This window comes from Taudactylus pleione, unplaced genomic scaffold (assembly GCF_031769625.1).
Source record: "Taudactylus pleione unplaced genomic scaffold, aTauple2 ptg000004l, whole genome shotgun sequence".
Classification (NCBI taxonomy): Eukaryota; Metazoa; Chordata; class Amphibia; order Anura; family Myobatrachidae; genus Taudactylus; species Taudactylus pleione.
In genome coordinates this window covers 2,915,744-2,940,950 of record NW_028284407.1, presented here as the reverse complement: position 1 = coordinate 2,940,950, position 25,207 = coordinate 2,915,744, and the positions used below count along the sequence as shown (strand labels likewise).

The window sequence follows — 25,207 nt, the reverse complement described above, 5'->3', positions numbered from 1 at the left end:
ATACCACATTCGGTTTGTTCCTATGTCCTCGTCTCTGGTGTTCGTCACTAATGGCATGGCGAGCCATTGTCTAATCCAATAAGTCTGCTTCCCAATTCTCCAGTCTTTCTATGTATGAAATGTTCAGACACAGCAAAGACTGATCTATGGAGTATTGGCGCAGCTTTAAACTAGGGGACCTCGTGATGTTATACTTCCCGTCTATGGACCTCCCTCCCCGTAATTCAAGGACCTCAGAGAAATTTAATGGGAATGGTACTAATCTACATTATGTTGTCCCTGAGGCACGTGAGTGCACACCCAGCATTCAGTCTGGTTTAAGACCTTACCAACTAAGGAATGGTAATCCTCTAAACGATGCCCGACCAAATACAGATTACTCTTGGACTGGCATCGTTGGATGCATTTCTCATCAACTAGGGATCCACAGTACTCACAAACACAGTATTCCTCAGACAATAATCCCTCACACTGTCTCCGAGTTCCATGGCTAACAGATCTCTTAACAATCCCTGAACTGAGTTTGACCATAGGTTGCCCTGATCTTTCTATTGCTCTCTCCTCTGACTCCACTCTATCGACATCACTATCGGCCTCCCTGTCAGTCATCTGTCCTCCATCACAGAAATAGGAAATCTTGAAACAAATAAGAATGAGAAGAACCCTGGAACAAGAAGAAGACACAGAAACACTGTGATTGCAGATTACTATTCCAGCCACTCCATTGCTGGAATAGTAATCTGTACACGTCTCTGGCTCAGGTGTTTTCACTGCAGTCTTTAGTTCTCCCGGAACAGGCTCGCAATCGACAGGTCCACGTTGTCTGTCTAGACTTCGCCTTGTACCTCCTTCGGGTGGTTGATCTTTCTGCAGTGAGTGGAATGGACCCAGGTATCCTTTTCTGCTACCTTCAATGATGTGGTACTTGTCATTAACACCTGGTAAGGACCTTCCCACCAGTCTGTCAAACAACCTGAGCGTAACAAATTTAGGATCATAATATATTTCCAGGTTCAACATCATGACAGTTTGTTTCTGGCATATCAGGTAACAACATTTTCAGTTTCTATTGCTGTTGTATCAGCTGTCTACTCAGTTTTATAAGATGTCGCACAGTAACCTCATTATTACTCTTCAAATCATCCTGTGGACTTATAATCAAATGAGGTTGCCTCCCAAACAGTATCTCAAAGGGGGACAGATTAAGAGGAGATCTGGGAGTGGTTCTGATGCTATGGAGGATGAGCGGTAAGGCTTCTGGCCATCCTAATCCAGTTTCAGTTATGATCTTACTCCGTTTATTCTTAATAGTACCGTTCACTCTCTCCACCTTCGCACTGGCTTGCGGTCGGTAGAGGGTGTGCAGTCTACTATTAATTCCCATAAGCTTACACATGTTCTGGAAAACATCATCAGTGAAATGAGTACCCCTATCACTTTTTATTATTCTAGGGATACCGTATCTGCATACAAACTCCTGGACAATCTTCTTAGCAGTAAAAACAGCAGTATTAGTGGCAGCTGGATATACCTCTACCCAATTAGAAAATACATCAGTACAAACTAAAACATACTTGAGATTCCTGCAAGGTGGTAATTGAATGAAGTCAATTTGTATTACCTGAAAAGGGCCATCTGTCAGAGGGATATGGGATGGCTCGGTTGGTATTGTCTTGCCGACATTTTTCCTCAAACAAGTCACACAGGACATTGCTTTCTTTCCAGCTTGAGAAGAAAAGCCTGGTGCACACCAATATGCTCTCACCAACTTGCACATACCTTCTTTTCCCAGGCGAGTCAGACCGTGCACTGCCTCAGCCAAGCTTGGGTAGTATGCCCTGGGAGCAACAGGCCTACCTTGTCCATCTCTCCAGAGTCTAGAGGACTCCTGACCACATCCCTTCGATCTCGACCACCTTTTCCTGTAAGGAACACAAATCTTGCATTTCAATTAATTTCTTTGTGTCTATTGTCTGGAAGACCATCACTTTGTTGGTATATTTATGTGTAACCCTGCTGCCCATTTGGCAGCTTTATCTGCTCTGTTATTTCCCATTGACACTAGGTCTTCCTCGCATGTGTGGACTTTGCATTTAATGACAGTTACTGCCTTTGGTAATTGGAATTGCTAGGAGAAGGAAAAAGAAAAAAGTACTCCTCTTTTGTGGGGCACACCTCATGTATTTTAAGATTTAACTTTTATTATGTTTCGTTAAAACATGTGATATAGTCACGATATTATAAGAACATGCAAATTCAAATGAAAAAATTCCATTGTGAGATGTAGAGGGGTATCTGGGCTGTCACAAATATCCCTATGTACCTCCTTATATATTGAATCTCACAATTAATACAGTAATAGAACACCTCAAAAAACCAAAATGGACAAAAACAAACACAGAACTACCTATAAATCCCAGTGAGATATATACATGAGATAATTGATGATATGACAATAAGATATAATTCCTGTCCAGAGAATGTGAGCTCATATGAAATACTGACAATGGGCCTGATTCAGACCCACTCGTGAGCGGCTGTCCGCTCGCAAGTGGGTCGATGTTATGGACTGAGCATGCGCACGACGGAGGGAGCTCCGTCGTGCGCATGCGCCAGACGCGACGAGCGAAGGAAAGTCCTTCGCTCGTTGTGTCCGATCAAAGGGGGCGTGCTGTCAATGTTGATTGACAGCACGCCCCCTTTGGTGGGCGTGCCGGGGGCGTGCCTCCCTGACGGGGGCGTTCCCACGGGAACGCCTCCCGTCAGAAGCCGGCCCACTGACATCACTAGTGATGTCAGTGGGAGTGATTTTGGCTCTGATAGAGCCAAAATCACTCCGGAGCTTGCGGTTGAAAACCTCAACCGCAGGCTCCGGCTCGCAAATTTGATGGTCGCGATGGTCTCGACCATCGCGACCATCACAATGCACGCTCGTATAGCCTGTGGGTGGTGACCCACAGCTATACGAGCGTCCAGGAGGACGCTCCATGAAAATGGAGCCCGGCCCTCATTCAGAGCGTGCGCTCTGCTCAGAGCGTACGGCTCTGAATGAGGGCCAATATTCACATAGGTCTGGACTGATAGATGGAGTTTGTCAAAATTGTTGTACACGTCCTCTACTGTGTGAGGAACATTAGCTTTAACCTCTCACTGGAATACTAACGTTGACATAGGAAAAACAACAATCATAAAAATCCATGTGTTAATAGGTGTTTGTATAGGCATATATCGATACAAATCAATAGCTCTGAATAGAAAAATCTATTGTAATAAGTGGTTTACATATGCAAATACACATGTATCGGCGAACATATAGGTGCAAAAATAGAAAATATAATAATGACGTACAATACACACAATTTAAAAAATTAGCACCTTTAACCAGACCTGTTGTCACCAATTAATTTGTTGGGTGAGGTGTCCCTCATTTAACTGGGAAATTAGTTTGTCAGGAAGATTTTGCTACCTTGATATATAGTATAGAGTGAAAAGCAGTATCCGTGCATTTAGATACACTAGGATCTGCTTTCCCCAGTCATATACAAATATCAGACTGGAGATGAGAGTCCCTGTGTAATGGCACAGTTAAGGAACATAGAACCGCTTCTGCTGCTTGCTCTGGTTCACAGCTTTGCCCTGTATCGGCATGGATCCTAAGCTAGTGAGAGAGCAGTGAAAATAAGAGCAAAGTACCTGATAGTAGTATATTGTGAGATCCCAGTGGACATAGGTCTGGTGGTGCAAGGGTCCTCTGTGCGCACAGAGGTACCCGTGGAGCAGTGCCTGACGCGCGTTTCGCCGGGGGCTTTCTCTTCCTGTGCTGCATACACTTTAACACATACATAGTGGTGTGTTCATGGTCTTCTACAAAAAAAAAAAAAAAAAAAAACATTTTTCTTAAACAGGGTATAAGTTACTTGTTACGTTTTTTTTTTAAATTTTTGGTATCTGCTGTACTTCCACCTGCGGCCGCATATGGCGGCGGAGGTGCGCATGCGCTATCTTCTTCTGTGCAGTAACGCTACCTTGCAGCGTGGGTACGTTACCTGGCGGTGTCCTGCTTTGCGACATGAGTACGCTGTTTTGCTGTGTGCTACTTTGCCACGTGTGTGCGCTGTTTTGTGGCGTGAACACGCTACTTTGCGGCATGTGCTTGCTGCCTAGTGGTGTGAGTACGCTGCTTTGCGGCGTGCATACACCACTTTGCCATGTGTTCCGCTCATGTTGCCACAACTTTAAACAATCATTATACTTTACTCTTTTCTTCAAAGATTTGACTAAACATATATTGTCTCTAACATTATTCAGTACCTCTGAATCGAAACTGCCAACTTTGGAAAAGGGTTTCATACATCCTTTGGTCATCTTGACCCATATGTCGCAGTATGCTTTAGCGTACTCGCCATACTTCACATTCATTATATACCTTGCCGATCCAATCGGCCCATTCATAAGCAGCTCTCCCTCGACCATCACTAGCGACTGCTTAGCACCCATCTGGGACAATGCTTTTGCTTCTTTCACTAGGGACTTCGACGGTGGAAAAATGAAACTGGATGCGTCCACTCACCTCCACACGTTGTTCACAGCCGACCGCTAAGCATTTTTTTTGTTGGCTTACACAACGAGGAAACAGCCCATGCAATTATTCTGCGTTCCGAACAAATTATACCAAGCTTCCTACTTTGAGTTACCCTCTCCTGGTACTCCCACACTACACCTAGGGGTCTATGTACTAAGCAGTGAAAAGTGATAAGTCTCAGCCAATCAGCTCCCAACTGTCATCTCACAGGCTGTGTTTGAAAAATTACAGTTGGGAGCTGATTGGCTGGCACTTATCACAGACTTTTCACTCTGTCACTTATCACTGCTTAGTACATAGACCCCCAAGTCACAGTCCCAGTTCTATACACAACCATGCGGTCCGATCGCATTGACCAGAGAAGCTAACCTATCAATGGACTTTGCGATTACTATTGGGTGTGTCTGCCGAAAACCCCTTAGTTTTCACCGAAAACAGAAATCCCGTTTTCGCTGCCAGTATATCTGCTGTGTATACTTACTCGGTAGTAGTTGTTCCTCGTCAGACACCTACCGGGTCTCTCCTGTCTCGCTCAGACAGTGCCAAGAAAAACCTTTTCCGTTTTTCTTTTTTTTCTTTTCGCATCACAAGCATACGTTCACATTCATATCCCTTTATTTTCTGGCCAGAAAAAATGCTTTCCCTCGTGACAATATCTATTCAGAGGTTTTAACAAGTGATACAAGACTATCTATCAAAACTATTGCTTAAACATGTGGCAGTACTACAGGGAAGACGCATACGCTATTTGCAAATCACCTATTGCAGCGCATAAGTGACAATAAAAGAAACTGACTCTTCTCTCTTGTCCCTGGATTCTAATCAGCGCTCCTTAGATCACACAAAAACGGATATTTGGTTTCGCAACATAAAGTGCTACACAGGCTTTAAACAGATTGCGTTCTTACCCGTGTATGACACGTCCACCCCTTTGTTGAGGAAACTAAATCCGTACGATGTGCCTGATCTTAGGTAATGTGATATCAGTCGCTATTTAGCGCTGCAAGTCGCTTAAGGAAGAATTGCTTTCCAGTCCAATCGTGTGGTTCCAAAGCACAAAAAGTTATTTATGTAAAAGGGATAACACGATGTAAGATTTAACAATTAGAGTAAAAAGCAATGAAAATAGTTCAGCCCGATACATATGCGTGCGCACTGGTCCCAGTATAGAGTCATCAATCCAGACGTGTCGCAAAAAGATGTGTGTACACTGAGCTCAGGACATAGCCTATATACTTTACAGGTTTCTGAGATAACAAAGGGACAAATTTACAGGTTCTCATTGGTTCTTGCTTCTGGTCAATCTGGTCATTGGTCAGTTCATATGGTGTCATCAGGGGTATGGCTCAATCTTCCAACAGTCACATTGTGTAGCTTCCTGCCGAAGAACTGGTTAATACTGGCTACAACACTGAATACAAGTAAAAACATTCTATTCAATAACTCTCTATCATCCATAACTAGCGGACGCATGATGCGATTTCTTTACCGATAGAAACGGATGTCTGCAAATAAACAGGAATTTAGTATAATACCAAACATGACATGTCCACTGTATTCTGAACCTTAGATCTTTTCTAAGTACATCTTACATCATAATTATTAGCTAACAAATACCTTTAATTACTCTGGTTATTAACTATAATGTGTGGGAACCATTTTATATGTATGCGTTTGCATATGTGCGTCAGTGTATTGAAATAGCAAATGTGTGTCTGTGTATGTACGTGAATATATACAGATAAGCGTCCATGTGAGCGTCTGTGTGTATATGTATATATTTGTGTGCGTTGTTCATGCGCATTTGTATTGCACGGCCGCAAAGTAGCGTCCTAGTAATAAGTCATCCGACCATAGGCGACTATATCGTCAGATAATAATTGTACAGCGATCATATCCAGTTAGTTGACTTGACACCAGCTTTAGCATATAATCTCTCCCTCAAATGCAGTGCATCACAATGAAGGCGGTCATTTTGTGATCTGAACCAGGGGCGTATCTATAATGGGTGCAGGGTGTGCGGTGCACACGGACCGCTCCGACGACCCACGCCGGGTTTCAGCGCGCCAAAAAATGGCCGCCGCCGTTTTTCCGGCGTCATGTACAGTAGACTCCAGGCACACTATAGTGCCCAGAGTCTTCTATTGCTCTAGTGGCTGGCCAGCCGTGTCAGTCGGCTGCCGGCCGCCAGGAAGAGAGGAGGGGGACCCGGACGGGGAATGCACACGGGCCCCTCCTCTCTAAAGACGCCGCTGGTCTGAACCAAGTGTTTGTTAGAATAAAAATAACTAATTTAAGGCATGAAGCAATCTGTGCCTCATGCCTCAGCACTCTGTCCCCGTGATTAATTGGTGAATATTCGTTTAGGAACAAAACACCAGACTCCTATGTGTAGATGACAGGTACTATATTATATCATTACTTTGGAATGCAAATATTTATATTATTACCACATTATATTGTATGTGTTAAATGGATTAAAGAACAATTTAGTGCCAGTAACTATTCCCTGGTGTCCTGACTTGCCCTAACATGTCCATGAGTACTAGTGAATAGAATGTGTTGCGTGTGTCTAGGTAGCAGTGCTGAATATTGGCACCACAAGCAGAATCTCTCTAAGCACATGCTCGCTTTGTTTAGACAGTAAGTATAGAGAACCCATAAGTCATTATATCCACATTCCTGCCATTCAGAGGTGGCGCTGCCCACTGCATGAGCAGTTACAGAACAGGTGCATACTATATCAGCACAGACTGCCAGCCAGGTTTACAGTACGTGGAGTCATGTTTACTGGGAACAAAACAAATTCCGTTCGTGACACCAAAATCTTTGGAATTACACTGTGACAGTAAACTGCAAACTATTATATACAAACACTTTTTGATATTTATGTCACGATTATTTGCAGTCTTATGTAAACTCATTAACTGCGCACAGTGGAGGTGAACATTTTGTGGACTGAACCAGCATTGTCATTAATATTGGTTCAGCCCCTGAAGTTTCTGCTTCCGCTTGGTGTGACTTTACTCGCTTTTGCTCTATTCTATTTTACATTTCTAAGTTGATTTTTTTTTTTTTTTTTTTTTAAACGACTATCTCATTTAAGTGGGTCATATTTGCCTACTTTTGAAAAAGCATTTCAGGGAGATTGTGAAAGCAGCACCTATGAGGGTGCAGTAAAGTGGGCGTGTACTGCTACATCTGAGAGGCTTGTCATACATGTGATGGGCGTGTACTGCTACGTCTGAGAGGCGTGTCATAAAACTGACTTGCATCCAAATTTAAATGTGCCCCAAAATAGTAAGATCTATTTGCAGTCCATGCAAGGCCGTGTGACTTTTATACAAAATGTTACCTGGGAGAAGTGCATGAAAATAAGGGGGAAATTATTCTGAACCCCCAAAAAAGTGACAACTGAGATGGCAGGAGTAGAAGTCTGTTAGTGGCCATAAGGAAGGTACTGGAGGTTCAAATGGCTGATTTTTCTTTTGTGTTTTTTTTTTGATAATGGTGGAAAAATGATAGAGAACAAGTGTTTTTCATCAAATTAAAGTCTTTCCAGCATTTTGCGGTACAGAAAGCTGTCTGTATAGTAGTTTTTCAGTGTTTTTATACAAGTATGTAAAAATTTGGAATAAACTCTTTTACCTCTCATCTACAAGTTCTAAAACCCCTCTCCTATCAATACAGCAGCCACACATACCTGAGCTTTTTACAGAAATCCACCTGAAAGCTGACTTGTCATTGGCCAAATTTTGCTATTTAAACCCCTCCAAGTGCATGATTATTCATTGGGAGGGGTGTACCAGAGGTTCCGCACTATGGGCCTGATTCAGACCCGTTCGCTAAGCTGAGGACGCACGCTATGGCTAATAGTCGCCCGTACGCGTCAATATGCGAATGGGAATCGTGTGCTCGTAGTACACAGACTGGACGCTATTTTGAGTCACAGCGGCGTTTGTGGGTGGTAACAGAGGAAAGTGCTTGTGAACGAGGGAGTGGTGCTGCGAACGCAGGCGTGTCTGCTCGTCAAAACTGAGTTTTATGGGTGTGCATAATTAGCAAAGATGCGTTATTGTACATATCACTTGGTTGTTTTTCAGCCTGCAGTGATCGCAGTACTTGCGTATGATGAATCTGATCTTATGCTGGTCGTGCTACCACGAGTGCTGCGTGCAGCTTCGATGACTCTCGATGGTTCCGATTGTTCAGACACTTCCTGGAGATGACGTGTGTTAAGAGAGAAGAGTGGGCAGCTTTATACTGGTGTGCGTGCGCTCTGCCGTCGCTCTCTAAGACATAGAGGGCGTCCATACACCAGACAGTGCGATTGAGGAATTTGCATACCCGACCCCTTTTAGCTGCATGAGAGCGCAGCTTAGCGACCGAGTCTGAATGAGCTCCTGTATTCCAACATTTGTACCTGTTTTAAAATAAAGATTGTACCTACACGTTTATCTGCTCAGGGGGTGCGCACAGAAAAAGTGTATTTGCAGGGAGAATGGAATGCACGTAATTTGGTCTGTACCACACTACATGTAACCCTATTTGACTTGTACAGTATGCAAAGGAGCTGACTGTAAATAATTGGTGGTGCTCATGTTATAAACCCCTTCCTCCTATATAAATGTCCACAGCAAAGAGTTGGCACCTAAGAAGTTGTTTAAGTACAGATGTGTCCTCATACACCGTGGCTACAGTTGCGGCAAACATCCCCTCTCTGCGCACCAGGACACGGGTGACTCGGACACACGGAGTGGCTTTCTTACTCAAAATGTGCGTCTTATTCACATAAATAAATCAACTGAGGGCAGCAGAACTACATTGCTAGCTTGCAATGATTAATTTGATGAGCGACGTTTGTATATCTGTGCGTGACTGAGGTTGGGAATTCTCCCTCATCTGCTGCTCTGCATAGCATTGCACATGGCATCCATACATTATGGAGAGGGAATGGGGGCAGCCCAGTAGCTTGGGAAGGGCATGCCCCAGTGTGACAAAAACCAGGGGCAGCAGGTGGAGGCTACATTTCTGGGAAGGGGGTTGATCTACAGGGATCTCTGCGATTCATTGCATCTGTATTTCCTATCTGAAGAACTACAGAAATGAAGATCACAAGTCTGTAAGGGATTGATCGAGTGAATGAATAAACTGCACCTCTTATCCCCAATGTGGATTTGACTAAACAGAGAAAGAGAACTGTTCACTGTTTCTGGATGGATTTGCTAAATGTTCTATGTGACTCTTAATACAGAGTAAGACTCTAATATTTTGCATCTATTGTGTTACTAATTCTATGATCTGTTGTGTTACCTTATCACAATTAGCACCATACACTATCCTCTCCTTTTATGACGTGTTATTCTCTAGGAAGTGGTAAAGTTCCTGGCTAGTGGTAGGCTGTGCTTTTGTTTTCTCTGCGCAATCTTGTGATTTCAATTTAAAGTAAAAACCAGGGGCATGCCACATCTGCCATGCCCTGGACCGTGAGGCCACGCCCCTGAACAGCAAGGTCACAACCTCATTTACACACAATGTCCCAATCTCAACCTCCCTAATATGTATAGGTATGTAATGAGTAAGGTAAATACTTCATCAATTTAATGGTGCCACCACCAGAATAACTGTGAAGGTGCGTACACACTAGACGATGTGCTCATGATATTGTGAGGAATTTCCCTTTGAACTCTCCCCGGAAGCTCCCCGGGACTCCAGGACACGATATATGGTGCTAAAAAGTATCCAATCTGACCAGCGATCTATCGTGCATCCTTAACGATTTCCAGTGCATCGTGTACGAGATTGGCAGGTCTTGCCTGCTGCAGGTAAAATCTGAAGATGCGATGTACGACCCGTGGGTACGCGCATCGGCATTCTGATCGTGAGTGGACACTCGATTTGGACACATTTTATGCGATTTATCGTTCCATGCGTCAAAATCTGTTGAATCGTGCAAAATATTGTCTAGTGTGTACGCATCTTGAAAGTTATCATCATACAATTTCAGGTCTGAAACTTTTTGCTATCAATTTAGTTAACAGGCTGGCTGGGATTATAACTTTTTTTTTTTTGGTCCACTCAGACCAAGTTGGCTTTATTCTGGGCTGGCAAACCCTTGATAACATTAGAATATCCATCAACCTAATACATATTGATAATGCCACGGTTCTCTCCTTGATGATGACGCTAGATGTGGAAAAAGCTATTTTATAGGGTCTCTTGGACCTACATGATTAGGTCTCTTGGACACTTCATCCTAGACAGTAATTTCCTCATGGGGAGAGAAACACTCTAGCAAAACCCTATATTGTCCATTTTAATTAATATTTTTTTCTTTGCTTGATATTTACAATGGCATGAGACATGGGTTTCTCTTGTAGTCTTCATTCTAGCACCCCTCACCTGTCACAACTCGTACAGTTCATCTTTCCTGCCTGTGTTGCCGCTGTCTGTTCTGGTGCTTCTAGCACACCCAGCTGATGCAACAAACTTCTGAGATTCAGCAGTTTGTGTGCTAGAAGCACCAGAGCAGAGAGCGACACCCCCGGCATCAAAGAGGGACTACACAGGTATTCACAGGTGCAGGATGCTAGAATGAACACTATATTGTCACCATTGATTTTTGCCCTCACGATCGTGACTCTGATATCCAGCTTCAGGAACAACCTAAAAATCTCTGGGATTCGGTTTGGCCGCTCATGGTGCAAAAAAGTATTTTTATGCCATAACAATCACATAGCCCATTTTTTATCTTCCAAAGTCAGTAGATGACATTGGCATTGCTGTAAAACTGACCTCCTCAGCCCATCTGTCATTTAAAAACAAAACAAAAAAACGAAAATGATTACGAATTTAAGTGGAAAAAACATTTCCTTAAGTATCTTGGCATTATCCTAACCAGACGATCTGATCATTTGTAAATTATTATACACAGATTACTATCAGGCGCTAAATCCGTTATACAATTTATTCCACAACATAAAAATAAGAAATTATTACCATAAAATATTAATAATAAAACTGATATAGAGCAACGAAAAAAAATGAAAAATAATAAAAACACATACCATACAAATTACAATTTAGGGGGTGGGATGTATTAATGCTTACCGCCGGTGGTCTAGGCTCTGAAGTTGCAGCGGTGACTTCATCGGGTTTCTTTCAATAATGTAAACGTGGGCGTCATTGAACTCCCGCGATGCCACATACACAGATGATGGGACATGCAGCTGCACGTATGTAACATGGGAGGCAACGGGAGTGCGGAAGTCACCGCTGCAACTTCAGAGCCTAGACCACGGCGGTAAGCATTAATACATCTCGCCCAGGGAATGATGTTTAGAGCGTTCAACAGTTTACTTCTTGCGGGTTTAATCTGCTTACTAGGTATACACATTAAAAGACTCCCATAGTTGTGCATATAATCAATATTAAAACCAATGTCTGCAGCTCACAAGCTACAATATGATCCAATGTTCCATATCAATTGTAGCAATTTGTTTTTCAATTGATTCAGAAAGAAACCGTGTTAATATAACAACCAGTTATTCGTTCCACTGGGCAGATATCACCCAGTGTTTTGAGTGCAAAACGATGCTTGTGCTTTTAAATCCAATCCTATTTGTAACAGCCTGTATTGATTCCCTTTTGTTATCCACAGGACGGGTACTAACAATACAAGCCACAGCTGCTCATATAAACTGCAAGCCACTGTTCTCAAGTCGTTTAGTATGCGGGGAGCAGGGGGGGGGGGTGTTTAGGATAGTTTATGCATGCATGCTTTTAGTAAAGAAGTCACAACCCTGCTAGGATCCACTTTTTCTGCTGGGATCCTCGCTGCCACGATATCCACTTGACGATGTACCTACTGTAAGACAGCTACCCTGTTATTCATTCGATGCGTCGGTATCCAGATGTACTGGCCCCTAGTTAGTGCAGTGAGTGGTCCGCTCGTTCGGCAAACAGTTGTCTCTTTTCTCTACGCGTTTCTCCGCCTCAAGCATCAGCGGCTTCCTCAGGAGGTTTGGCATATCTCCTTTGGAACCGCTGATGCTTGAGAGGCAGAGAAACGCGTAGAGAAAAGAGACACGACTGCTTGCCGAACGAGTGGAACACTCACTGCACTAACTAGGGGCCGGTACATCTGGATACCGAGGCATCCGATGAATAACGGGGTAGCTGTCTTACAGTAGGTACATCGTCAATAGGATATCGTGGCAGCGAGAATACCAGCGGAGTCCCAGCAGAAAAAGTGGATCCGGGCAGAGTCGTGAGTTTTTACTAAAAGCATGCATGTATAAACTATCTTAAACTCCTCCCCGCGTACTAAATGGCTTAAGAACAGTGGCTTGCAGTTTATATGAGCAGCTGTGGCTTGTATTGTTAGTAGCCGTCCTGTGGATAACAAAAGGGAATCAATACAGGCTGCTACAAATAGGATTGGATTTAAAAGCACAAGCGTCTTTTTGCTCTCAAAACACTGTTATATCTGCCCAGTGGAACTAATAACTGGTTGTTATATTAACACGGTTTCTTTCTGAATCAATTGATAAATAAATTGCTACAATTGTTATGGAACATTGGATCATATTGTAGCTTGTGAGCTGCAGACATTGGTTTTAATATTTATTATATGCACAAATATGGGAGTCTTTCAATGTGTATACCTAGTAAGCACGTTAACCCCGCAAGAAGTAAACTGTTGAATGCTCTAAACATCATTCCCTAAGGTGTAATTTTTATGGTATATGTGTGTGTTTTTATTATTTTCATTGTTGTATATAATTTTTATTATTATTTTATAGTTATAATTTTTAATTTTTATGTTGTGGAATAAATTGTATAACGGATTTAGCGCCTGATAGTGATCTGTGTATAATTGTAATAGGTGGAGGGTCCAGTTTCCTCCTCAACTGATGGCTGCTGTCAGTAATTAGGATCAACTGTATTTTTTCCTTTTAATTAATTCCCTGCTTACTATTAGACAGCAGACGGAATTTCAGCGCCTATTTTTGTGTGTGTTTTCTCATTTATAAATTATGCTGTCTTTTTCCAGTTTATGGCGATAAACCTCGATAGATGGAACTCTCTCTTTTCTTTCACATTAATTTTAAATTCATTAGCCTGGATTGTTTTATCTATGCCAAGCTCTCTTAGTACTGAATCCCTCAAAGGTGATACTTTTAAAATACTTTTACATCTTGTATTTTGGGTTTTTTCACTGGATTGTACAACTTTTGACATGTTGGACACTGGCAACTGTTATTGTATTTGGAAACCTAATTAAAATGATTGAAAAAAAAATACATTTATAATCTTGGAAAGTTGCACTATTGTCAAATGTGAGATGCTGAGGACTGTAGTGCACCAAGGTCTGCCGAGATAGCATAGCACGTAACCTGTGTGGATGCACAGACTCGGCAGCAAAGTGTCTCTGAGAATTATTTTCAAATGTTGGCACCTCTGGTACTAAATATTCATAAGTATATTTACCTTTTCTACAGATAATTGCATTTTCTTCAGGGTCCATAGGGATCCACAGGGATACCATGGAGAAAATGTGGTTGGAGTGATCCAGGCACCAAACAGTTAAGCTTTCAGCTCCCAGGATGCCTCTGGTCCTCCTCCACATATACACCACCCCTGGCCACAGGCATTCAGTTTTTTTAACTTGGTGCGGCAGGATTCAGATGCACCTTTTTATAATAGGGGGACTGCTCAGGCAGTCCCAAGCTTTTTATTTTAGGTTTTGTTCTATTTTACTTTAGAGCAAGCAGCACTAGGCGTCCTAAAGGACGCCTGTGCTGCTGCTCCACCTAACCCCACCGGCGTCACAACACCAGTAACCGGACTGGTGATTTCGGCGGGCACCAGCGGAACTTTGCTAGCGGCGATGCTGGGACCCGGGACTGCAACCGGAAGCACAGGGATGCAGGTAAGTCCGTACCGCCAGCGGTTGGAGACCTGCCTGAGGTCGCTGTAGTGGGACGACCGCTGTGTCCGCTCCCCCAGTAGACCACAGGGGCAAGACAGTCTGGCGTCGGCCATGTATAAGGCCAGCGCACCCGGGGGTTGTTACAGCCCAGACACCGATCCAGCTGAGGTTTTCCCGCGTCTGTGTTGCTCCTCCTACCCTCCTCCGTATATGAGACGTACAGCAACCACTATCATTGTTGTGCTGAAACTGCTGGTCTCATGAGGTTTGGGTCTAGTCTCCCTGTATACCTCTCCCCAGAGGCCAGGTTATACAGTGCTCAAAATCCTAACAAGCATTCTGTTTTTGAGTAGTTGATTCAGGGCCACTGCAAGTATATTTGTATATGCATTGTGTGTGACTTTTGCTAGGTCTGCTGTGTTGTTACTGTTTTTATTTTCTGTTCTGTCAGATAGAACTATCACTACTATTTCTCCTCAACCCTTTTGCTACAGGTGTGTGGGGAATATTTTTTTTTTTTGTGTGTGTGTTTTTTCAAATTGTACTTCACATTTATTGTTTGTGAAGGCAGTCACATTTTGCACTTCCTTTATTATGTCTAAGAAAAAGGAAACTGAGGCCTCCGTGCTGGTTTCATGTAAAAGTTGTTTGGCGGGCTTGTCCCCTCAGTACTTTATACAGGATGGTTTGTGTGCTGTTTGTTATAAAGAACCACCTCACTAGTCCAGTCTACCAGCCCCTGTACAGGCGCCATCTTGGGTGTCCTTCTTGTCTCAGGTTATAATGCAGGTAGTGGACTGTTTGGCTACTCCCACACTGCATTCCTTAATGGGGTACCCACAGCAGTTCCAGCCTGCTATGTTTGTTCCCCCTGTACATCTTTCCTGGATGGATGTTTATGCCCACTCAAGTCAGAGTACGGCTCAGCTGCTGCTTTCAACAAATGTTGCAAGCAAACAGACCGGTAGTCGCTAAAGCACCTAAGTAGACAATATAATTTTATCAGTCTGCTCAGCATGTAGACGCATCATTGGAGGAATCAGATGATGTACCAGGTTCTTCTTCAGGGTCTATCTCCGTTGAGGAGGACCATTCTTCTACAGTGGATGTCCCTTCTATGGTGATGGCGGTCAAATCAATCCTAAATATATAGGATGATGAGCCAGCTCCTAGACCTAGGCACTCAGTGTTTAAACACCAGAAGGTGGTAAAAGCTGAATTTTTTAAGTCTGAGCAGCTCACAGCTCACATTGTACAAAAAGATTAGCATCTTTGTAGCCTCTTCCGCCAGACCGTCTAGTTCTCACAGGACCACCAAGCAGCAAGCTAAGAGGTCCTGGCCAGTCAGACATCCAGCCTCCTAAGCCGGACGACAAACCCTCTGCCTGATGGGGTGGGCCTCCTCCTGGGGGATCCCAGGGTGGGAGGCCGACTTCTTCAATTTTCGTACCACTGGAATCACACAATAGACGCCTGGGTCTGAGAAGTGGTCTCTCAGGTGTATGCCCTCACTTTCCGGAGGCATCCTCCCTAGAAATTTTTGCACAACTCCCCATTCAGATTCTGTCAAGGCCTTGGCCCTCCAGGGTTTGCTCCATGCTGAAGGCAGGGATGGTAACCACCTCCTTGTTGACCCACAGGAACTGGGATTATTATTCCAATCTATTTTTGGTTCAGAAACCAAATGGGTCTCATCGCCCTATTCTAAATCTGAAAACCCTCAACAAGTTTATCTGTGTATCCAAGTTCCGTATGGAAACTCTTTGGTCAATTATTTTGGCGATGGAACCTGGGATTTTGTGGTTTCCCTGGACATTCGGGATGCATATCTGCATGTGCCTATTACGCCATCCCACCAACAATTTCTACGGTTTGCTGTCTTGGAACAACATTACCAATTTCAGGCACTGCCCATTGGTCTGTCAACGGCCCCTCAGGTCTTCACCAAAATAATGGTGGTTATGACTGCCTACCTCAGGTGTCAGGGAATCAGAATACTGCCATACCTGGATGACCTTTTGATATTGACACAGTCTCCAGCTGTTCTACAACACCATCTCCAACTGACCATTACCTGCCTATAGAGGCATGGCTGGATCATCAATTGGAAGAAATCCTCTCATTCTCCAATACAGCAGATGGTACATCTGGGGGCATTTTTTTTTTGGATTCTAAAGCACAAAGGGTGTTTCTGCCTGAGGACAAGATTTCTGCCCTATTATTGCGAGTACACAAATTGCTTCGCAAGCAAAGGTTATTCATTCTATCAGCGATGCAGATCCTGGGGTTAATGGTATCCACCTTCAACATGGTGGAATATACTCAGTTCCACTGCAAGCCTCTGCAACAATTGATGCTCTCCCGGTGGAATGGGCAGTATCCGCTAATACAGTCCCAAAGGATCCTTCTCACTCCGGAGGTTCGTTTCTCTCTCTTGTGCCTACAAAAGGCTCATCTGGACAAGGGTCCCCCATTTTGGATTCCAAATTGGGTGCTCCTCACCACGGACGCCAGTCTTCGCGGATGGGGGTGGTGACAGATCATCACACCTTTTCAGGGAAGATGGACAATTTGGTAAAGTCACCTGAATATAAACATCCTGGAGCTGCGCGCAGTATACAAAGCACTCATCCTGGCACAGGACATACTCCAAGGCAGGCCGGTCCAGATCTAATCCGACAACGCGACCACAGTAGCCTATCTCTATCATCAAGGAGGCATGCGAAGCGCCGCAGCCATGAGGGAAGTGACAAACATTCTGATCTGGGCAGAACATCATCTTCTGACTATCTCGGCAATATTCATCCCGGGAGTCCTCAACTGGGAAGCGGACTTCCTAAGTCGTCAGGACATACTCGCCGGAGAGTGGGCTCTCCACCCGGGGTTTTTTCGACCCCTGGTGAACAAATGGGGCCTACCAGACGTAGAACTCATGGCCTCAAGTAATAATCACAAGGTCCCCAGGTCCAGAGACCCCTCAGCTGCCTTCGTGGATGCACTGGCAGTGAGATGGGACTTTAAGCTGGGGTATCTCTTTCTTCCAACTTCCCTCCTCCCAAGGGTCCTCAGGAAATTCAAGCAGGAAGGCCGAACCGTGATACTAGTAGTTCCTGCTTGGCCCAGACGCCATTGGTTCACCGACATACTGAATCTATCCATAGACACTCCATTTCCTCTTCCTCTATGGCCGGATCTGTTAGCGCAGGTTCCCTGCCTGCATCCGGACTTACCCCGTCTATTTTTGACGGCGTGGCTCTTGAGTCTTCCATCTTATGAGCCATGGGTTTCTCCAGCTCTGTGATTCAAACAATGCTTAGGGCACGAAAACCTTCCTCTGCCCGCATCTATTACAGAGTTTGGCATTATTTTGGTCAATGGTGTTCCCACAGAAAGTATGACCCTAAGGTTTTTAGGGTTTCCCGGGTACTTGCTTTTTTCCAGTCTGGTTTAAACCTCAGTCCCCGCCTGGCCACCCTAAGAGTACAGGTTTCTGCGTTGTCAGTTTGGTTCCAACGAAGGATTGCTTCTTTGCTGGGTGTTAGAATTTTTTTTTACAGGGTTTTATCTGAGTTCAGCCAACCTTTTCCCACTGATGGCACTGTGGGATTTGTCCTTGGTTCTCAAGGGTCTGCAAGTTCCCCCATTTGAATCTCTAGACTCTGTAGATTTGAAGTGGTTGACAGCAAAGACACTTTTTCTCATCGTTATCTCTTCTGCACGCAGAGTCTCTGATTTGGCAGCGCTTTCTTGTTGCTTCCCCTTTTTGATTTTTCACCAGGATAGAGCTGTTCTCCGCACACAAGCGGGTTACTTTCCTAAAGGTAGTGTCCTGTTTTCATGTGAATGAAGAGATTATGGTTCCAGCTTTTCAGTCTTCAGACCTTTCTGTAGGTGAAACCTCCCTGGATGTGGTTCGGGATCTCCGTCTCTATGTGAATCGTACAGACTCTTTTAGAAAATCAGACGCTCCTTTTGTGTTATATGGTTTTCACAAACGAGGCTGGCCAGCTAACAAACAAACTCTGGCTCAGTGGTTACGTATAACTATCTCTCACGCAAGCTGATCTCCCTGTTCCAAACATGGCAACAGCACATTCTACCCAGGCTGTGGGACCATCGTGGGCGTTTTGTTGTGGCGCCTTTGCTGAGCAATTGTGCAAGGCAGCCATGTGGTATTCTTTACACACTTTTCTTAGATTCTACGCCTTTGATACTTTTGCCCCTCAGGATGCTTCCTTTGGGCGGCGGTTTTCCTTTCTGCTCAGGAGCGTCCCCACCCTTAGGGGAACTGCTTTAGGACATCCCCATTTATCCCTATGGACCCTTAAGAATAAAATATGAGTTATGGTAGACTTAACTTTGTTAACTCTTTTACTTCGAAGTCCTTAGGGTACGTCGGGCACCCACTCTGACGCACCTGGCTGCATTGGGTAATTTTTCTTTTAGTCACGGATTCCCTCATCTTGTGTGAGAGTGTTTCTGGTGTACATTGTTCTTCCTTCTCCTGCCTTGGGCTTGTTTACCAAACTGAATGCCTGTGGCCAGGGCGGGGTATATGTGGAGGAGGACCAGAAGCATCCTGGAGCTGAAAGCTTAACTGTTCGGTGCCTGCATCACTCCAACCACATATTCCCCATGGTATCCCTGTGGACCCTATGGACTTCGAAGAAAAAGAGATAACAAAGGTAAGTCTACCATAACTCTTATTTTTAATACTTTTACTGATGTATTTGATCTCTTTAATGGCGGCACTGAGCATTTTTACAATTCCAGCAGTGTATTCCTTTTATTTGTGTTCTGCACTTCCTCATACTGACCTGTGTTCTGTCTTCCTGTTACTCCCAGTACGCCAGCGCAGAGCAGGATGGGGAACGTTACATGACTCCGTCTGACTTTGTGCAGAAATACCTTGGACTGCACAATGATCCACACTACAATCCCAAGACTGTGGAGCTGCTAGGAGGAGTCGCCGACCAGACCAAAGATGGGTGAGATTGTTACATTTCTATTCTTTTTTTTTTTTAAATTTAAACATTGTTACAATACAATAGAATATATATACAGTACATTGCAGTGTTGCCGAATGACATAATATCAATTAACATCCTATTTAAGGTAGACATAAGCTTTGATGTACAAATACAAATGGAAAGTATTATTATTGCTAATTAACCAATAAGGGAGTCATAACAAATAGGACCACAGAGGATGAATTAAGGGGCAGACCGCATGGGAGTTCCTTCATGACTAAACATCAAGGTCTGCAACTCACAACTTAATATGGGGGTCATTATCTAGGTTACACAGTTTGTGCGCTGTATGCAGTCTTTAATCTGACTTTAAAGATGCGTACACACTAGACGATATATCGTTCACATTGCCTAGTGTGTACGCACTTTATCATTAACGATGCGTGCTCCTGCTGGTCATTAACGATATCCCCAGTCGTCTGTATTTGCAGCCCAGTCTGGGGATATCGCTAGCGATGCCATGCTGCCGAATGCGCCATGGCTCTGCTCCTCCCCCCGCCATAGTCTGTCGTTGCCGGCGTCGGCAAGTGTATGCGCACTTACCGATGCCGCTTCCCCCCTGGGTCCCTCCGCTGCCGATATCACTGGTTACACACATAGTTTAGTGTGTACCCAGCTTTAGGGGTAAGTTGACCAAGCAGTGCTCTTCAAAGCCGCCGTGCCTTCAGCGGATTTGGCTACTTGATTTAAAGAGCCAATAATATTAAATACAAAATCAGACATATTTTGTACTTCATATTATTGCCCATTTATATCCAGCAGATGAAACCGCCAAAGACACATCGGATTTGAAAGGGCTGCTTTGTAAATTAACCCTTTAGTGACCCTACATAATCTATCGATGTACATTTCCCTGGTCTTTATCCAAATTTGTTTCCAGTTAGTCCATCAGAAATTATTTGAACAATTTATTTGTAAATAAGATTAATCATGAAACTGCTAAGAGTAAATACACCTGTTTCTTCTGTGCACATAGGGCCTGATTCTGCAAGGATTGTAATTGCAAAGCTGCACGCAGGCTATAGATATGATGTATGCACGCAGGCTATAGATATGATGTAGGCACGCAGGCTATAGATATGATGTAGGCACGCAGGCTATAGATATGATGTATGCACGCAGGCTATAGATATGATGTATGCACGTAGGCTATAGATATGATGTATGCACGCAGGCTATAGATATGATGTTTGCACGCAGGCTATAGATATGATGTATGCACGCAGGCTATAGATATGATGCAGGCACGCAGGCTATAGATATGATGCAGGCACGCAGGCTATAGATATGATGCAGGCACGCAGGCTATAGATATGATGTAGGCACGCAGGCTATAGATATGATGTAGGCACGCAGGCTATAGATATGATGTAGGCACGCAGGCTATAGATATGATGTAGGCACGCAGGCTATAGATATGATGTAGGCACGCAGGCTATAGATATGTTGTAGGCACGCAGGCTATAGATATGATGTAGGCACGCAGGCTATAGATATGATGTAGGCACGCAGGCTATAGATATGATGTAGGTACCCCGGCTGTAGATATGATGTATGCACGCAGGCAGCTTTGCAGTTGTGACCCTTGCAGATATGGTAATGCAGCAGGAGGCATCACGCCCGCTGTGCATTACTTATCTGAGCTGCGTTGTCCAACGCAGCATCGTATAATCTGCGTAATATCGACTGGCTGCTGTGACCCATGGGGTCCTGCAGCCGGCTGCCGCAGTTTAGAGGAGGAGGCCAGGAGATCTCCGTCAGCCAACAGAGATCCTGGCTTCTTCCCTCCCCCCCCCCACCCCACCCCACCCCAACGGTGGCAACACGCATCTATTTTGGGAAACGGAGGGCATCGCTGCCCCCTCCTCGCCCACATACGGCAGCAGACTGTCAATCACTGACAGTCCGCTGCCAGTCTGTGAGCAAGTTAGCAGGACCCATTCTTCACACTTGCAGAATGGGTCCTGCGCTTGCGCAAATTCCTCGACATCGTGAATCAGGCCGGAGGACTTTTGCTCAATGTCTGTCGATCTCGGCATACGGCCAGCAGTATTTTGCTTTTGTATTGTGTTAATGTTTTTCTACAATTTGCCACAGTATCAAAGATCTTTGTGCAACTGAAGGTGAAACCAGTAGAGAAAAAAATGAAATGTATCCAGAAAAAAGTATATAGGAAGAATGCCTACAGATGTGTCCACATACAGCTATAATGTTCGCACCATATGGCACGCGTTAGATGCTCCGCCATTGGTAGCTATTTCCGTGCTTGAGTATTTCTTATCAAATTTTGCACCTTGATTCGCTAATAGTGTACTAAGGGCCTGAATCTGAGATGGACGCTACTGAATTTTCTCGCAGATCGAGCGATTGTGCATTGACCGTGCAGGCACTGCAGTCGCATTGTGATCATGCACGCTCAGAGGAATCCATTGCCAAGTGAGTGACAGATTGCCAGCGTTTGGGGGTAGTAATGTGGAGTGGTCATCAAAAACGCAGGCGTGACTGTCTGTTTATTTAAACGCCGTTACATGGGCGTGCATAAATTAGCCACTGCTATTTGCCTGTGCAGCTCTGCATGTCAGAAGAGCTGCCATGGCAGCAGCAGGTCAGGGAAGATGGCCGCCGATGTACTTCGATGTTACCGATGTTTACGTAGGTATGCGTAGTCGCACGCTGGTGTGAAGGCGGCAGTGGACTTCATAATGCTCAGGTGATCTTTGCTGACATTTGCGTTGCGTACAATTACTCATTTGCAATCACATTAGCGTTCGTCTCTGAATCAGGCCCTAACTACTTGGAATCAATATTTTTCTTTGCAAAAGAATTGGTATAAAGTAGCAGCTTGGGTATAAGAATGTGTCGTGCGAGTCACTTGTATCAGATCTATCTGTATTTTGCCTGTACTTTTTCCTTAATTTTGTTACTTTATATGCTAATAATGTACTAAGGGCCTGATTCTGCAGTGCACGCAAATTCCCGATTATCGGGAATCTGTGCATGAGCAGGACCAATTCAGGGAGTTGTGCAGAATGGGTCCTGCTTAATCGCATGCAAGCCCGTGAATGCCTCTGTCTGATTGACAGGCAGAGGCATTTAAAGGGCGGTGCGGGCGGCGTTCCTGGAAATGGGGCGCGTCCACCCCGCTTTCCGGGAGTGGCCAGCCCAGGGACAGTCTCCTGGGTTCGCAAGCCGACCAACCTGAGTAAGCTGAGACTTACTCAGCTAGCCAACCACCCGGTGCCGTCCAACCATCATGACCATCGACCACCAATGATCATGATGGTGATCCCAGCCTGCGACCTCCATCGCAGTGCTGGGATCGCAAATGCAGTAGGGGGTGTCATACACCTCATACACCTGTCATACACCTTCTGCTGCATTTGCATTATGCAAGAATTGTATTGGCAAAGCTGCCGCCGTGCAGCTTTGCAATTGCGATCCTTGCTGAATCAAGCCCTACGTAGCTAATACTGTTCTAGGTACTTAGGATCGGTATTTTGTGTTGCAAAAAAAATTGGTATAAAGTAGCAGAGTAAGACGGATATTTTAATAAAAATTCACATTGCAGCTAAGTCGCAAAGTCCGTGGCGCACCAAATGGGGCTATTTACTATATGTGAGGATAGGGTGTATGAGGACACATCTGTAGCTATGTCTAATGATCATAGCATCTCTTAACAGGGAGACAAACAAATTTGTGAACGGTTAGTAACAATCCGTATTTATTACAATAATAAAAGCAGCACACACAACCAGTGTGAGTATTGACGAGCGGCTTGATGTACGAATGGGATCCTATGTAATAGTATAATCCTCAAGGCTTCTATGTTTTCCCGTCTTTTTTTTTTTCCGCAGACACATTTGGGCTGTGAGAATTAAGATTTTATTACTGTAATTATGTTACCCTCTCTAGATATGTTTGACAGATGTTGAGTTCTTAGTAAATGCTTCAAAATTTAATTTGATATTGGAGTTCCTCTATAACTGTTATGTATCCGTTTTGGAGATATTTTGTAATTTTTTTTTTTCTTAAATAAAATATCTATTTTCTGTGACAGTCACAACATGAGTTTAACTTCTGGAGTAGAATGCTGATAGATGGCAAGTTTCCCTGTGTTTTAATGATTTTAGTTTTAATTATGTTTTTATTCCAAAGATGTTTTATAATAAAAAAATAAAATAACTGATTGTCTTCACATTGGCTATTAAATTTTTTTTTTGTTTTTCACTAATTTGTATAAATTGTTAGGTATATGTCACTTATAGGTTTACATTGGCATGTAAACAAGAGTGCGATTTATATATTTGGAATCCTTTGCCATGATGTCTGATGAAATTACAATTTCATACAATGAATCAGGATGATCAGGCTTTGAAATGGACCTGGCACTGCCTTAATACAAGAAGAATTCCTGTCTGAGTAGAGGACAAGCCAACATCATTGCAAGACTCCTAGTGAATTCTCTGAATGGCAATAGATCACCTTGCCAGGATTGTTGCGATATCTATACAGAGACTGCCTATGCCATCACTTGAACAAGTGTCCCCAGCTTCATCGAGTGCAATGATCTCTTGTTTGCAATACTATGATTCTTGTGAACCCTTCGGGGAACATATCAGTCCTAGCTATGTAGATGTGGACATGCTAATGAGAGATTATAATTAGGGTTGCTGGTTTGATTGTTCTGATTATGCTTCATGGCCAAAAGTATGTGGACACCCATTGTTGACCAGTGCTTTCAGCAGTGTTGACATAAGTTCAAATATACAGCCATGCAATCTCCTTAATCAAATATTAAAAGAGGAATTGGATGTGCTTGGTGACTTTCAACATGGTACTGTTATATGAGGCCGCCGAACAAGTCAGTTTGTAAAGTTTCTGCCCTGTTGGAGCTGCCCTGCTCATCAGTAAGTGCTGCTATTGGGAAGGGGAGGAGTCTAGGTGCAACAACAATGAATGTGGTAGGCCACACAAGCTCACAGAACAGGACCACCGAATGCTGATGGACATAGCATGTAACAATTGTCCAAACTGCCTCTGAAAGCATCCTCTGCCCAAAAACTGTTCTTGATAAGCTTCATGGATTTGGTTTCCATGGCCGAGCAACCACACACAAGCCGAAGATCACCGTGTGCACTGGCAAGCATCTACTGGAGTGGTATAAAGCACAACCCTATTGGGCTCCGGAGCAGTGGATTTGTGTGTGGCAACAATTTGGGGAAGGCCCTTATTTATTTATTATAGCTGTACCCCCATGCACACATCAAGGTCCATCAGAAAATAGTTAGGAGAGAGAGAACTTCACTTTCTTGCACAGAGCGCTAACCCCCAACTAAACTGAACACCTTTGGTATTAATTGGAATGCTGACTGAGCCAGGCCTTATTCCCAACATCCATACCTAACCTCACTTATGCTGTTGTGGCTAAATGGATGATTCCCCGCTGCTATGTTCCAAACTGTAGTGAAAAGCCTTCCAAGAAGAGGGGAGACTGCTATAGCAGCAAAGTGGGCTGCCAACGGTATACGTTTAGGATGCTGGCGGCCGTAATACCGACCGCCGGCTTCCCGACTCCTCAATCCCGGCTAGGGTAAAATGACAGGCATCTAAAATCTAGACGCCTGTCATTACCCCTATGGCGGGAGACCGGCATCCCGATCG

At 44.1% G+C, this 25,207-nt stretch overlaps 1 protein-coding gene across 1 annotated transcript in view; it reads left to right on the top strand.

The window, feature by feature from the left end:
• Positions 1-25,207, top strand: part of SLC25A12 (solute carrier family 25 member 12) — a 166,051-nt gene that overhangs the window by 38,740 nt on the left and 102,104 nt on the right. The window contains exon 3 of the mRNA XM_088470550.1: positions 19,362-19,504. Coding sequence (XP_088326676.1) covers positions 19,362-19,504 — 143 coding nt within the window. The remainder of the gene's footprint in view (positions 1-19,361; positions 19,505-25,207) is intronic.